This window comes from Biomphalaria glabrata, chromosome 6, assembly GCF_947242115.1.
Source record: "Biomphalaria glabrata chromosome 6, xgBioGlab47.1, whole genome shotgun sequence".
NCBI lineage: Eukaryota > Metazoa > Mollusca > Gastropoda > Planorbidae > Biomphalaria > Biomphalaria glabrata.
In genome coordinates this window covers 24,101,509-24,119,296 of record NC_074716.1, presented here as the reverse complement: position 1 = coordinate 24,119,296, position 17,788 = coordinate 24,101,509, and the positions used below count along the sequence as shown (strand labels likewise).

Genomic DNA, 17,788 nt, shown 5'->3' with positions numbered 1-17,788 from the left:
GCTAACCATCTTGACATCAAGTTCAAGGCCAGTTGAATCCCCACCCCACTCTTTCGCAAACCTTTTTTTAAAATTAATTGCCATAAATAGATAAGAGCGACCCCTCTATACTTCGAATGACGTCAATACATATCTTTTAGAGATTAGAGTTTAAAAAGATTTGAAAGTAAATATTTTATTGAGAAAAATTTGCAGACGACAAGATCTCAAAGAAAATAATGAATCTCTTTAATCCATTAATTTAAAAAAACACTTAATCATGAACTAAATAACATAATCCTATATAGAGCTGAAAGTTCTAGATCTAGCTCGAGTTGTCAAAGACACTTGGTTTGGCGCTCTCATAACCACCATTGCAAACGCCCGATTAAATTTTGTTCTGTGACAGTCATTTGGATGCAAATCATTCTAGTTCCGGTAGCTATTCATAGAACATAAGCATTTCTGCGTCGCTACTATAATTAGGCCTACTACATCTTATGAAACAGGGTCAAGTGTCGACGCTAGGCTCCGCAACACTCCTTACCCATGCAGAGTATCACCTTTGACATTCTTAACTAGTGCACTCGCTTTCATTGGTAAACACCATCTATCTATTCTCTATTGACTCGGCTTTCAAAACAGTTTTATAAGTTTTAAAGTCAACAAGAAAATACTCCCCTGTACTATATAGCTTACACGCAAAAAAATGTTAGCGAAAGGACAACTCCTTGCGAAAGTGAGATCAATAAAGCGCTCGTCGATTACCGCCCCTGATTTAACACTGACATTTGTATACATTTGAAAGTATCGTAAACTAAAGGGCGGTAATCTCTTGACACCGACGACCAAAAAGGTTTAGCGCTGTAAATATGACTTTTTAATGTTTATGGATATAATGGACGTATATCCTGAAAATACGAAGGGATTAAAATGTATTTAATATTGCCTGTAAAGTATTTTCTCACTCTGCAAGCACCATGACAGAATTTGTAGATTTTGAGAAAATATCAGTTTTCATTGATTTCAATGGAATGGATAAAATTACAGAAAGAGAATTTTGATTAAAGTAGCAGGAATAGAAGTTTATATCATGCAGTTCACATTCTGCTAAAAGGGAGTTCAGATTTGATTGGAATGTCCATCGTTTAAACTAGTTTAAATAATGAAAGTAATTCAGTTCATGTGTGGAATAAAGCTCCTCTGTGAAGCAAAGCTGAAAAACAAGACACTACTCCGAGAAACTGAGAGCTAGACATCAACACAAGGTAGGCTTCTGTTGGTTTGTGTTTTGTTGACAGAATCTCATTGTGCACAATGGTGCTACTAGGCCTACAAGAATACATGAGGACAAGTTTTGAGCGTTTATTTGCGTTATTGAGAAAGTATTGAATAAACTCAATCTTAAAAAACTAATAGTTCTCTCCTACGTTAAAGAGATCAGTCTATTTCCACTTTAGTCTACTTCCTCTATTGGCATGCTGGGTAACATATATTTAAATGAATACAATACAACCTCACAGTGATGTACAATATCACTGAGACTTTAATAACAATGCTTGCCCTACTCTGCAATGTCTGAGATTCCGTCTTATAAATCACAGACGTTCCTTCAAAAAAGAAGATCACTACGTCCTACATGTATCTGTGTTAATCTAGGTCATCTAGTCGTGCTTGTGAATTAGAGACGTCAACTCTGCTAAGTCGTTGGTTTTCCTGGATAATTCAGGCCACCGGATCCATACTCTAATCTAGGAAAGAGTTAGGTATAGGGAAACAGGAGAGAATAAAAAAAAGAAGGAGATTTAATAGAAAAGAGAGAAAAGGAAATATAAAACAACCGAGAAATAAAGGGAGACTATCAGAACAGCTCATAAAATACTAAAAAAAAAACACATTTAGTTAGATTTTAAAACTACTATGTTACACTTCAACAATCTAATACATGAATTCTTGTTTTCTTTTTGTCTTGAACTGTCAGGTTTTGAATCAGAAACAAGTCCAGAATGGAGGACCAATATGACATCCCGCTAGACCAGGCTGTGTCGAATAAAATTGTCAATTTAAATGCCATCACTCCAAGAGTCCCAAAGTAAGTCAAGTCTATAGCTAATATAGCCTAGACATGATGTAGTGGACAATTGGTAAACAAATAACAAGACAAAAACACTTGACTATTAACCAGACAGCCATGATTTTGAATATCGATGTGGGCCTTGAAATGTCTATAGGACTAAATATCGATGTGGGCCTTGAAATGTCTATAGGACTGAATCTCTCTCAGACTGTAGTGAAAACATCCGCCCCCCCCCCTCGGTCAAATAAAATGTAATAAGCATGCTACAAATAGAGGTCATTCTGAGAAATGGCTATTTGTACAAACAATTGTACGATTGCAGCACAATTAGCTTGAATAGAATACTTTATTACAGGAGCAATGTGAACGTTTTTGCAATACATTAACTTATTAAGAATAAAAAGGTTCTTTAAACACAAACTTTATCAAAAGCCTTAAATATGAAACCTTGTCATTGTACCATTATCAAAATGTTTTTTAGTCTACTCTTTAAACGTTTCAAAGTGCCAAACAATTTCACAAGTTACGTGAGTCAAAAATTGTACTTCTTAAATTCAGTAACAACCATTTGAACAGTTATTACAAGACAACTCTCTTCGCTCTCATCTCCATCACTTACAAGAGTTATCGTTCTGTTCACCTCCACTCGTTTCTCTAGCCCTAGCGGCGTAAAATTCGTAACGGGGAAATCCTGAGATCTTGCGATGAACCAATATAATTCACATTTGACAGGACACGCTATATTTGAGTCATTTTTGGTCAGAGTGAATCTATAGATGACTGTATACAATAATACCCCTTTATAACAGGACATTCATGACTAGTTTATAAACTCAGTGTCTCGTTATACATTCACCCGAGTTTGTTTAAACGACTGCAACTTCTACAGAGCTATACAAATAAACCATATGTTGTTTGTTAAAATCGCTTAGTGTATATAGAGGATTGTAAATCACCTGTAGCATGATATATGTTTATAGATCTAGATGATTCCTTTATTACGAGAGTATTTCATTAGTATTACACAGTTAAGTCTGTAAAGATCTTTTATGACAGGTAAAGGAATGCCAATCACATTTATGGTACTTATTGTCATTTGCCCGATGACCCAAGTAGCCAGTCCGTTTGTCACTTAACTCTTATGGTTTATGATTAATTTTATATGTAAATAATATTGGTTTCAACCCTGTTTTGTTCACAAATAAATTATTCTGATATATGTTATTAAATACTAAAATAGAAATGAACATATTAGGCCTACATAGGCGTTTCTTTGTTTGATGTCACCTTGTCCGCCTGTCAAAAGTTATTAGAGCAAATATGATTTTAGTTATTCTCCAATTGATCTCGATCTTGAGTCCTAGACACATTCACAGATTTCGGGTTCAGGAAAATATTTATTTAATATGAGCGGAATAAAACGTCCAATAAAAGCATTGCTACTCATAGCTCTTGGATCACTTCAGTTCAGAGGGAAACACGACTAGACGAACCTATTCATAAGACCAAGCACAGCGGTAAATCTGTCAATTTGTCATGTCAAAAAAAAACTCAGGCTAAATTTTACACATTTTAATTTGTTTTTAATTAGAATTTGGATTTTTGCTGATGACATTGATACTTGCTGACCTGCTCCCACCTACCCCCCCCCCCTTCATCTTTTCATTTATTCGACTGAAAACTATTGAACTCTTTAAAATAAATAAATCGAACACCTTTCTTTTTTTTTGTAACAAGTAGAAAAACTTAACGGGGTAAAATACAACTCTACACCCTATGACCTCTCCGAACGGATAATAAATAGGAAAAATGAACAGAAAATAAAATCTTACATGTCTGACTGCTACTGTCTTTTGGTTATAAAAAAAAAAGGACAAAAACAAAATAATAAAATTTTTGTAAAAAGTTCGACTATCGCATCAAGAAATGTTTTTAAAAAAAGTTTAGAGATCTTCATGAACATCGGAAGTAACTCTTTAGTGCATCCGGTGTACAGGCTGATAAGCCACGTCCCGCAATAGAGAACATATCTTTACTTTTGTTTTTTCTCTGCAAGAACTAAATGTTAAGGGTAAATAAATTTAATGGCGATTTCATGTTTGTCAGTCACATAGTTTTCTAACAAACAAGAGTGATCATCACTAGATTGAAAATAGATTCAAATTTAACCCTGCACCTCAATCCAATCAATAAAAACATATCAAGACCAATATCTTATCTTATAGATTACAGACGTTTCTTCAAAAGAGAAGATAATTACGTCCTACGCATTTCATGAGTTAATCTAGTCATGCATGTTAATAAGTGACCTAAACTCTTTTAAGTCGTTGGTTTTCCTGGCTGATTCAGGCAACCTATTCCAGTCTCTAATAGCACTAGGTAAGAAGGAGCATTTGTACGTAGTTTATAATTTTCTGTTTCACGGGAGTGGCCTGAGAAAATACTAATAGAGAATAGAATCATTGAAATTATTGAATTCTACCGGCACAATTTATTTTTACATAGTTCAATTTATCAAACGAGAAGAATTCACACAGCTACTGAAGTTCTTTAACACACTGTGTGACATTTTTTTTATCACAGTGTCATCTCCATGTTTGAAATGAAATGCCAAATCTAATGTGCACTTTCTCTTTCGACTTAGCGCGTCAGGTTGACAGGAAAATCAATGAGCCAACTACCTGGCAGTCTATACTGAAATAGATTTAGTCTAAAATACATCGTTCCATACATGTTGATGTTTCGTTTTGTTTCGTTTCGCCATAAACACAAATATTGTTTTTTTGTTTCTGAAATCAAATATTTTCACCAGAAATAGAAGAAGGGGGCTAGTGGTTAAGAACCCTGGGTCCTGGGTTCGAATCTCTGTGAATACTGGGATTTTAAATTTCGGGATTTTTAGGGCGCCCTTGAGTCCACCCAATTCTAATGGGTACCTGGCTTTGGTTGGGGAAAGTAAAGGAGGTTGGTCGTTGTGCTGGTCACATGACATCCTGCTCGTTAACCTTTGGTCAAAGAAACATCTGCCTTATAGATTGCAAGGTTTAAGATGGATACCTTTTTTTTCTCTTACTTGACTAGAAAGAGAAGAAAGAAATCGCTAAATAGACTACATTACACTACCCTTGTGGTCTATAGGGCAGATGATGTAAAGTTCATCTGTTTTTGTGTCCTACGATTAACGAGGTTGTCATGTAGCCAGCACAACGACCAACCGCCTTTACTTTTCCCCACTAATATCAGGTACCCATTGGAACTGGGTGGACTCAGAGGCGCCTAAGGATTCCGAAGTTGAAAATCCCAGTCTTCACCAGGATTCGAACCCGGGGCCCCCGGTTCGGAAGCCAAGCGCTTTACCGCTCAGCTACCGCGCCTCTCCTGGCCTAACTGAAGTCTTATAATTGATATAATTGTTTTGAAAAGGCTCAATCTCTTATTCGAATGCTCAGCAAAAAAAAAAAAAAAAAAGTATTTTCGCAATAAAAAAAAAAGTGCACGAAAATGACATTTACAAGATTACTATTCGTGTTAATTTAGGTCTAAATTATAATGCATACTAATTAGCTTTTCCTCTTAAAAAAAACTGTTTGCATAACTGATTTTAAAAATTAGATTTTTCGCTTTCAGAAAAAAAAAAGTAGCCGTTGCATCAGAACTTTGAAAGGCCTAAAATATTGTGCTGTCGGATTTTCAATATCTTTTCTAGTTTACGAGATCTAAACGGGACGGACGGACAGACGGTCAGACATTTCGCACAAAACTAATAGCGTCTTTTCCCCTTTCGGGGGCCGCTAAAAATGACCAATTATTCTATCAATTAGAAAAATTAGATCTAGCTAATTTCGTTTTATATGGAAACAGTACTTGATAAGGGGAGATAAGCCTGTGTAGAAAATTAGGTCGTCGTCTAAAAAAAAATTAAAAACTACCTAGATATCAAAAAAGCTTCTATTTTCATAAGCACTTAGCTGGCTTAGTGGTACAGTGAAATACACGGAGGCTTTAGCCGTCCAGTTCGAATTCAAGTTAAAACAATTTTGCTTCAGTGTTTACTGAAATAAAAGCATTTCTTCTTGAGAAGAGTGTTCACTATACAGGACTTACGAATGCTCTTTGGAACAAGAAAAGTGATTTCATTGCGGCAGTTACTTCTCGTCTAAATTAACTTTATTGTAAGTTAAAGGAAAAGGAAAAACTTTTATTTCGATGTTAGAATTATTTTTTAGTTGAAAAAAAATTGCCTCATTTTGCCAAAGACATAGAAAAAGAAACTCTAATACACTTTCCATACTCATTGAAATATTGTCGAGAAAATAATTACAACATTGACATTCGCTATTTTAAAAAAAAACAAAAACATGTTAAATGTGAAGGAAATGTTTCTCAGCAGGTGGACAAAATCCTTAGCGACATGAACCTTTTTGAAAATGAAGTAAAATCCTTTAATACTTCTATTTACAAGTTTGAAATACAGAACTGGATTTTTATCCCAAAAAATTGTATTAAGTAGTTTAAAGTATCTAGAGATGTAATGCCGATTTTTAGCTGTTGGAGAAAAAATGTGCACAATTGGTCTGTTTTGAAATATCTCTATATATCATTCTCTTCTTCCCTCAACAGTTTGGACGAGCAAAAAGTAAAGGAAAGATCATTCTCTCTCTGATTTTTGCGGATAGTAACCCCACGAAAAATAAGAGGGAGGGGGGGGGAGAACAAATAGGTATTCACACGTCGCTACGGATGGCTGCGCGCTGGACTGTCAAACCCTGCCCTCTCCCACCCCCTTTGTCCTGCGGGAGGTTTGGACTAAGAATTAAACTATCTTCAACTCTGAAGGAACATCTGAAACATGTAAAACATTTTACAAACAAACATTTTCAAACACTAAATAGCAGCGCCGGACTTAACCATTGTGACCAAGAAGTCATGGAAAGAGAACAAGTAATCTACTATGTATATTCACCCGTCACTAAATAGCAGGGCCGGACTTAAGCATTGTGGGGCCCTATGCGAAACGGATTTCGCGGGGCCAAGATTGGGTAGGGAAGCGGATAAAAAGTGAAATTTAAGAGTTTCTATTAGAAAATAAATTCGCCTATGCATTTTATTCATTCTTTACTACGTACAGAATTACTTTACGAGCCTTGCGTATAGCAAAGTTATACATTATATGATAATTCTGTTTCCTACATAGATCATGCTCAATAGCATATTGAATGACGCCCCAAAATGACAATTTTCGTCTCTATATTTCCGTATATTTTAAGGACTTTTTCGTATATTTTGTAATTTCGGGAGATTTCCAGGAGCTCCTGGTAAATCGACAGGAGGGCGCGGGAAATCTGTTTTAAGTTATAATATGGTTTAATTTAATAATTTATACACCTAGAATTAGCGCGGGTCCCATGAAAGTGCGAGTCCTATGAAAGTGCGGGGCCCAATGCGGTGGCATAGGTTGCAGTGGCCTAAGGCCGGCCCTGCAACATAGCGGCGTATGCTACGCCGCCGGTCGACTAGTATGTTTTAATTTGTAACACCTGGAATAGTATTCCTAATTTGGGTCTATATACTAATGCGAACAATAATATTCAAGCATAAAAGTAATGAAGATTCCATTAAGAAATCGGCTTATCGATTTAAACCTGGAGTCGTGCCTAACATTAAAAAACATAAATCCTGACTATACTTTCCTAGGAAATGGAAGATCATTGTTCACATTACAAAGAGTATTTTTAGTGTTTTTTTTTAAGGAAACATTTGATACTTTATAACTTGCTAAATTTTTAAATAAATATTTTCTTTATATCAGTGTGATTCATAGCTTCATTTAATGTTCCGTTAGTTAAACTAATACATAATTAGCAAAGGTAAACTCGAGAGTCTACTTTAAATTATAATTGCTTCCACAAAATGTGTCTCCACTAAAGCAAAACTTAAGTTAAACAAGGTAACAAAAAGAGTTTGTGTTATCAAACAAGCTCAGAGGCGGCCCGTTGAATTCATCCATGGACCAGGAATATTCAAGCCAAGGTCTTGTTTTGATCGTTGAAAGTAATACAATTTAAAAAAAAAATGGCTCTTTGAATAAACTTTAATTTTTTCATTTTTCAATATTTGACTCTTTTGGTTGACGAGTTTGCCGACCACTGGTATATAATAACATTCGTCCAAAAGGAACAATAGGATATAGAGCCTTGTCTAATTCCATTTAATTTCAATGCTCCGGACTCTATAAGCTTAAGATTGTATATAATGGGTTTTTTTTTAGCCCTCAGTTGTATTATTGTGTCATTCTTACGAGTTTAATTTTTCTTTGACTATTGTTGAACTCTGCACTATTTTCTATGGATTCCATGATATACTACTGAGCTGTCACTTACCTTTCACACCAGACCTCTACATTTAGATTTTTACATAGCGTATTATTATACCAGGCGGTTATATGAGAAGAAAGATCAACGGTCTAACGCTCAAATTATAACTTTGGGAACCGAGACCTATGTCAAGTCAAGCATGCTGTAGACGTGAAAGGTATCGTATGGCTGCCCTGCACACGTGAAAGGTACTTCTTATGGCAGCTCTCAATTCTGTACACATGAAAGGTATTTCTTATGGCTGCCCTGCACACGTGAAAGGTAGATCTTATGTCAGCTTTCAATTATTTACATATTAAAGGTATGCCTTATGGCTGCTCTCAATCTTTACACGTGAAAGGTGTTTTATGGCTGCTCTATACACGTGAAAGGTAATGTTTTATGGCTGCTCTTTAACCGTGAAAGTTATTTGTTATAGCTGCTCTCAACTCTGTACACGTGAGGAGTATGTCTTATGGCTGCTCTCAATTTTGACCTGGAACTATTATTTTAAGGTATTATCAAAGAGACTAAAAGGTTTGTATCTATCTCTCTCTCTCTCTTATGGTGTATTAAGCATTCAGTTTCTTATTTTTCACTTTCATCTTCCATTTCTCTCTTTTTATTCTCTTTTATTCTCTATTTCTCTCTTTTGTTCTCTGTTTCTCTCCTTATCTCGTTTTTTTTCCTCTACATTCCATTGAACCTTCTCTCGTCTCTCAATTCCCCCTTATTTTCCATTTCTCTCTCTCTCTCTCTCTCACCATCTTTCACTTCCCTCCTTTCTAACGTTCTCTCTTTCTCTTACTTTCTCTAAACTAGTTCTTGGACTAAGTATACAAGTTTGTTCAAAATCTAAGAAATCGATATCTTCTAGATGAAAGAAAAAAGAAAGTCGATTCAAGGGAAACTACCGTTACATTAAAATGCAGATTACTTTCTCATCTAACACAGTGCGATGAACAGTCCGCGTTTATCTTTTGTCTACCCTTGGTAGTATAGTTCCAGGGTCTGCCCGTCTTTCCTACTAATAATTAATGTAAAAGCTTTCATGTAATGAATTGAACGAACTAAAGAAATAAACAACGAATATATCTATATTCATTTCACTATTAGTTCTGCCTCTGTTTGAGATGAAGTGTATGCGCTCAACTTGGCCATACATTACCTCATATGTTAGAATATAGTGATGATGTACCGATCATGTAATTTTTACATAATTTTGTTGTTAATGTTGTTTTTGTCCAGGATTAGTAGTACACGTAGTACTTTAAAATAATTTAATTTGGATGAGGTCCTTATAGCATGTAAATGAATTCAATAAAAGATATAGTCCACAGAAACTGATCACGGTTTAATGATAATAGACACGGGTTTAATGGGTTTTATTTCGTGAGAGGATTTTATAAGAAATCTTAAGACAGTTGTCATCTCTTTCGAAACATTTGTTTTGGTTGCAAGTGTCAAAGTCATTTACATTCAATGAAATATGTTCTAATCAATGAAGTGTTACGCCATTTATAGACCGAAGTCATTTTACCTTCCTGAATGGGTGTGTGCGTGTGTGTGTGCAGTTGTGGACTGTATATGTGATCTTCGCCTGCACCCTTTCCCCACTTATCTTGTGTTTGACATTGTGTTAATTGTCAGATTTCAATAAGCTGATTGCACAGTTGAACTTGGATGTACACATGTCCTATTGAGTACATAAAGAATATCTACACATACACAATCAGGACACACCTTTGTTTTCTTACTGTATGGAACTCCCCCCCCCCCGTGCCTTCTCCCTTCGCCCGCCCCTACCATCGCCCAGACTTTCTTAGTCACTGGGACTCTATTGTAAAATAAACACTTGAAGCCCAAATGACTGCACTCAAAGCGATCACTTTCTTATCAATCATCGGCTAATAGATTCTGCAATCAATGATGCGAACAAAATCGAAACATTATTGTATAGAGGCCTGGTGGAAACGTATGTCCCCTCTGCAACTGCCTCTACCCACAAAGCTTCCTGTTGCCACAACTCGAGGTTTATAGTTAACTTGAAACAGCTGAAAGTATTTTTAAAACATTTACCTGCTGAGTTATCGTTCCTCGTGCCACAAAGCTAGTTGACATTTCATTTTTACAGGTCAGCTTGAGGTGGGCAGACAATACACATTTAGATGTCAATTATGGGCAGACATTACACATTTAGATGTCAATTATGGGCAGACATTAGATGTCAAGTATGTCGGATAAATGGCATGATCTAATGAAAGTCTTTTCTCTCCTGTTGTCTTTGAAACGACTGAAGGTTCAAGTCTAGAAACAAAGGACCTGATGACCAGGCCCACCTGCCCATGGTCAAGATGGACCACAGCAATATTTACAAGGAGAACGATATTTTGGAAGAGGGTCTCGTGGAACATATCTACAACCTGAACAGGGTAAGATAGTTTGATTTGGTTTGTAATAGATAGCTAAGTATGGCTGGTGATATCGTGTTGTTTCGTACTTAAAGAGTTAAAGCCCAGGGGAGATCTGAATGGAGGAATGTGTTGAAGCAGAGCACCCCATGGGTTGTAGCGCCACTGGAATGGATGGATGTGATAGAAAAGTATGGCTGGTGATGTCGTGCTACTCCAGTTCTTAAATAGGGTTGCAATGATTGACTTACACTCACAAGCATTCCGACATTAAGAAATACAAGCCTAGTTGATACTCAAGTAAGCTTTCCACTCTCGTGTTATTGCATTGCTTTGTATGTTATCATCGTGTTAAAATACCGAGACACCTACTTTAATAACTAGACAGGTCAGTATCTTGGTTTGAGTATCTATCTATCTATCTATCTATCTATCTATCTATCTATCTATCTATCTATCTATCTATCTATCATCCCGCCTCTCTCTATATATGTGTGTGTGTGTGTATGTGTGTGTATGTGTGTGATACTAATAGGACTACATACTGTCCACATACTTTTGGAATAACCTGTATTTATAATTTCCACAAAAAGAACACATCTTATCATTCCTATGAATTCAAGGGCCTGAACTTTTGGTATCAGAGAAGAGAAGGACGACGGAAAGATTTATAACAACAATATAAAGTTATGTTCCTTATTATTTGCTTATTATTTTTTTGGGACGCGCTCCAACGTTTTCTGACCTGCGCTGTAATAACAGGAACATTTAGTTGTAGTTTGAAGAACGGCATAAAGTGGGTCGTAATTCATAGTTCCTACATATTCAACAGATCTAATGACAGGCTTGTACGATAAATCTTTACAGCAGTAAAGGTAATTTATAGTTCACTGTTACACTGCACTGTTGTGTGTTAATTTAAAACCGGGTTAATTGAAAGTGTAATATTGTTTTATAGCACAAATTTATTATACTTTAAAAATACTTTTTTTTTAAAAAAAAAAAGACAACTCCTCCTTTATGAAGCTGATGACATTTTGTAAGAGCATGTTACTTGGCTTTTAATATTTAACAAGAAAAACATTAAAAAAAAAAACTTTTTCTTTACCGCCATGTTAGTTAGTTCCCCTTTATGTCACACGCCATTATTCAACTTCAAATATAATAAAATAATTTTAAAACAGTAAAAAAAAATGTTTGGATCCATTCAGGTATAGAACACGTAACACCGTCAGCTGCTAGATCTTAAGCATGTATCGTCCAGGTATAGAACACGTAACACCGTCAGCTGCTAGATCTTAAGCATTTATCGTCCAGGTATACTTTTGCCATTATTTAATGGTATGGTCATTATATGGACATCTAGATCTAACACTAGAAGTAGAGTTCTGATTTAGAATTCTTAATATCTAGTCTAGATCTACTTCTAAATCTAGAATCTAGATATAATACTATATATTAGATTTACGTAAAAATATAAGCAACGCTTATAAACTTTAATGTAACTTTAAATTTACGCCATGTTGGCTCTAGACCTAGATATAAGTCTCAAGCCAAATTTATTTTTTACTCTGAAAAATTATAACAGTCAAACTTGAGTTTTCTACGTGTGGCCAACGAATTTCTTAGAAAATCGTTAGAGGCGTTATTGAGATCAGCTGTCCAGATTCCTGGATCCAGGTTTCTGAAGTTTATACGAAGTTCTGACTTGAGGTAGTTTAAAAACAACATTTTGTTTTTACTCCGTTTCTTATTTCTCGAAACAAATCAGAGTGGGATGTGTGACTTGACCACCTAACAAGGGGGCTCGAGCTCGAATCCCGACTCTAGCAGAGTTGTGTTGACTGAGAGCCTATTGGCAACACGGAAAACCTTCTCCCCCTCCACCCCCCCCCCCCCAAAAAAAAAAAAAAAAAAAAAAAAAACTGGTCCACAAAAGACATTGGACCATATCGCACTGAGCATGCTGTAAGTATGAAAATCTCGCTATATAAAAGATAAGTATCTAAAATTCTAGTTTGAATATATTGATCCAGACTTGGAAACTTTATAAAAGACAGTAGTCTGGTCTAGAATACTGGATTTCATTAGAAATAGGCAGGGCCGGACTTAAGCCACTGCAACCTATGCGGTGGGCCCCGCACTTTCATAGACCACGCGCTAATTCAAGGAGTAAATTATTCAATGAAACTATTATAACTTTTATATAACATGGTTTCAGCGGCCTCCTTATTTTCCAGGACCTCTTGGAAATCTCCTGTAATTGCAAAATATATCAAAGAAGTCAAGAAATCTCCTGAAATTATTAAAATATCCTGAAAAATAGCAAAATTGTCCTTTTGGGGAGCCAATCCTACACGCGATATAAAATAAGCGTCATTGTCAGCTTTCATTTAATAAAAATTTATTGCAAATACGAATGTATTTTCTAATAAAAAAATCTTAATTTTGACATTCTGCTTATCCCTACCCAGACGGGCCCTGCGCAAACTGTTTCGCATAGGGCCTCGCAATTGTTAGGACCGGCCCTGGAAATAGATATAGAAGATTTGAGTTTGGTGTTACAGATCGAGACCTAGAAATGTAAAAAGACTGTAGTCTAGAGTCTAGATTTATTTCTCAATAAGTTGGTGCGCAGAATGTTCCTGGACGTCTATTGGATTATTGAAGTGAATTTACTCTCTAAATCAGATTTAGTTTTAAGATTATAAGATTTGAAAAAATTAACGGTGAATCCAGTTTTCCTTATGTGACCAATTAGCTAATGTTCCCCCCCCCCCCAAAAAAAAAAAAAAGATATACATAACATAAGCTGTCCAATTTCTATGGAAATCGTTTAGGCCGTTTTCGAGATACATGTCCATCCACTCACCCAGAACCTATGAAGAGCTTGCAAGCTGATAAGAGAAATTGTAAGAAAAAGATAGATTTATTCTTTTGTAATACTTTACAAGTTTCACGTAAAATTATATGCTCAATAGTATGATTTTATACTCGTATATTTAAATTAAATTAAATTAAATGTCCGATATTACGTGTAACATTGTATTCGACTATTTACTATTGTATCAATATTTTTAAACATGGCTATAAATAGCTAGCTATTTGATTACTCCCAGTGTAAAAGATGAAGTTAAAAAAATAGTTACGTTTCCCTTTGAGACCTTACACCCTTTCAGACCTTACGCCCTATAGGGCAGATGATGTAAAGGTCGTCTGTTTCTGTGACCCTCGGTTAACGAGGGTGTCATGTGGCCAACACAACGACCAACCGTCTTTACTTTTCCCCAAGCTAAAGTCAGGTACCCAATAGAGCTGGGTGGACCCAGGGGCGCTCTAAAGATCCCGAAATTAAAAATCCCACTCTTGATCAGAATTGAACCCGGGACCCCTCCGTTTGGAAGACATTCAAACTATGCACCTCGTAAAAGAGAAACGCTATCTATAAAAAGCTATTGGCCACAGAAGAAAATTTACAATAACTTGGGTGTCACACTTTAATTCAGCAGAACAGAAAGAGCGGGCTAGTCACGCCTCACTGCGAAAGGGGAAGAAGAACGTTGTCTGAAAGTACTTTAACTGTTGGTATTATTAGGTCACATTGAATGTAGAATAAAGTTCCCCTTTCAGACCTTGTGGTCTCTGGGGCAGATGATGTAAAGGTCGTCTGTTTTTGTGGCCTACGGTTAACGAGGGTGTCATGTGGCCAGCACAACGACCAACCGCCTTTACTTTTCCCTAACTAATGTACCCACTAGAGCTGGGTGGACTCAGAGGCGCCCGAAGATCCCGAAATTAAAAATCCCAGTCCTCACCAGGATTCGAACCCCGGTCCCCGGTTCGGAAGCCAAGCGCTTGACCGCTCAGCCACCGCGCCTCCATTGAATGTGCGTGAGGCAGACCTTTCTGGATAACCTTTAACTGCATAAACGTGATGTAGGGTCAGGTAGAAGCTTGTTGAATCTAGAGTTTAAAGGTATTAAACTCAAGAAATTATATTCAGTGCCTCGTTGTATCTTGGTAGTGTTTTAAATCAGCATTTGTCATATGATTGTGAAGACAAGACACTACAAAGCTCTCTCCAAATAACATCGTAACACTGGGATTGGGTGTTCTTATTTTTAGTATTAAATTGTTTTTTATTTTTGATTTGTCCAACAGGACGAGAAGCGTCAGCTGGCCGAGACTGGAGAACAGTTGGAAGAAATCCGGAAACAGGTTGAGGTCATCACTAAGTTACAAGAAGCGGTCAACAGTCGTGCTCCGGGAGAATCTGCTGACCTGTTGGCCAACACTAGGGTCATTCGCCACGGAAGTATCGGTGAAGATCACAAGGGGAACAAATCTCAGCAAAGAATTGAGGCCGAGAGGGAGAAATACAGCGCTAAAAACTTGTTTAACGTTCGGCGGTCAAAGACAGTGCTGGGGTTCGAGACTTTACCGCATCCCAAAAAATTCTTCACTCCACCGATCGTCGAGTCGGAGATAACGGAAGAGGTCGCTGATCACGTGACTGTCGTCTCTGACGATAAATCTGTTTTCATCCCGGAATTGAAACCGCCGCCGCGCGCCAAGAGCGCAAAAGGTTACCTCAAACCGACGTCTTCCTCTATGAGCGGCTTGAGGCCCATCACTGCTGACGTCGGATACACGAGAGAGGTGGACCCTAACGATATTTTACCTCCTCGCGCCAAGACTGCGGTGATAAGGTCAAGGTCAAGGAGAGAGCTGGAAATTTTGAGCAGGGTCGCCCCAAGAGACGATGAGATTATCATGACATTTGAAAACAGACGAAGGAACATGGAGATTCTGGGAGAGAGAAGGAGAAAGTCTCACCTTCTGGAGCTCAGGAACCAGAACATGGAGCTTCAGGTCAAAGTTCACAACTTTCTCCGTGACCTTGAGCGGTTCAACAAGACTCGTCAGACAAAAACAGTTGTTAAAAGAATGGAATACCCACGCATTTTATTTCCATAAAGTCAGTCATAATGTCAGGCATTTAAGAAACACAATATGGCAATATGGGAATTGTCCGTCAAAATTTGAGCTTTTAAAGACAATCTATTAATACGATCATGTCGAAATTTTCATGCTCAATGCAAAGTTTATGTAATTCACTATCCTATTTCGTACAGTCACGGACACATGCTTTTAGCGTTCGCTATCCAGAACTGTCAGACATGCTTATAGTTTGTGTGACTATTTATAGTGAGTTGGGCTTTTTTTTTTACCCCAGACTTTGAACTGATGAACTGAAGTCGAACAAACTATTGGAAATAAAACATAACTTGATCAACTGCAATGATATCAACACTGAACACTGAAGTTTTTATTTACCTCGAACAACACGAGCAAGTCCATAATTCTCTCATCTCAGCACTGGACAAGGCAAACGATGATATAGAATAGTTTAGAATTAGATGAACGTGAAATACAGATGTTTACTTCATACCTTTGCAAAATTCATGTAGCAAGGGAAATAACCAATAAATACCTTAATTATTTTAAGTCCCTTAAGTAGATCTTGGCATGAAATAAAAAGGGAAAAAAAGATGTCAAAATAATAATAATAATAATAATAAAAGAATAAAGATACACCTCAGATGTGTACAAAGATTTTTATGACAGAAATCATTAACTGAAATGTCCTAACAGCGAAAAAGCACTAAGTTAGTTCCAGGATGCAGATTGTGACAGATCAACCAGTTGTCAGATTCCAAGCTGGGAGAAGAAATAAGCAGACGATACAGCATTGGGTGATATGTTAGCAGAGCCCAGCGTAAACAATGTAACCATGCAGATGGTTGAATATGATTTTGCCAAACAAAGATTTTTCAGTGATGGAGACAATATGTAAATTTATTTATTAAAATATTATTATCACTGTTCGATATTACTACTGTCCTTTTAATTATTGTATTTATTTTAGTAGTGCTTTAAATCTGGGTTTAAATGAACATAAAGGTTTTGTACCGACATATACAAATACAGAGAGAGAGAGAGAGAGAGAGCAGAAAGAGATTATTGTTTCAAGCAGTGAGCCAAAATAATCATGGTATGTCTGTTCGCTCAAGAAATTGTGGAGTGTAATAGTTGTATTAACTGGTGTAATAAGAACATAAACAAACTGATTACAATACTACAAGTACAGATAGACAATATATCCTAAAGTAATTTAATAAATTCATTTCAATAATTGATCCCTATTAGGTAGTAACGAAATGAAGCACATTAAATAAAGGAGCTTCAATCTCTCTGCTACTCACCCTACTCTCTTTCAAATGGACTCCAGAATAATCAAAACTAAATAGTTTATGTTTAATTTTAGCTCCCTTGACTTATGTAGCTATTTTTAGCTCTCTCGTTAACGTCTGCTTTTTTGGAAATAAATGTGTAGCCAAGCAATGTGTTGCTTTTTTAACTTAACATGTTTCATTACGTGACTTCTATCAAAGCAGGTCATGGCCCTAGGGTATTTTACAGCAGGAATCTTGTTCAATACATTGATTTAGAACAGGGGTGGGCAAATTACGGACCGCGGGCCACATGCGGCCCGCCGAAGTGTTTTATGCGGCCGCGAATACCTACAGAAATCATGTGTGCCCACAGAATATACATAAAAATTTGTTAATCTATTAAAACTAATTCTAAATACCTCTATAAATTATCGAAACTCTCTCATTATAGAAAGTCTAAGACAGAATTTCAGGCCAGTATTTATTCAATGCTTTAAAGAACTGTGTTGAGTGTTGGGTAGCTTGGAACAAGATGGCAAGTGTAACAACTGATGGAGCTCGATCTTTGACTTAAACAAACTTTTTTAAGAATATCCCAACCATAAACTCTAAACTGAAAAGTTTGCACAAAGTTGCGTGATTTCTCCTGATATTGCTAACCGCCAAAAGTGAAATAAAAAGCAACAGAGCTAGGGGGCCTTAACCGCAGGCAGTTTAGAAACAAACTTTTTT

The 17,788-nt window shown here is 36.6% G+C and overlaps 1 protein-coding gene across 1 annotated transcript; it reads left to right on the top strand.

The window, feature by feature from the left end:
- Window positions 1–582: 582 nt before the first annotated feature.
- LOC129926946 (uncharacterized) lies at window positions 583–17,221 on the top strand. The gene is made up of 4 exons (XM_056033702.1): window positions 583–1,247; window positions 1,961–2,071; window positions 10,709–10,841; window positions 14,982–17,221. The coding sequence occupies exons 2-4, from the start codon at window positions 1,986–1,988 to the stop codon at window positions 15,795–15,797; spliced, it is 1,035 nt and encodes a 344-aa protein (XP_055889677.1). The 5' UTR covers window positions 583–1,247; window positions 1,961–1,985; the 3' UTR covers window positions 15,798–17,221.
- Window positions 17,222–17,788: the final 567 nt, after the last annotated feature.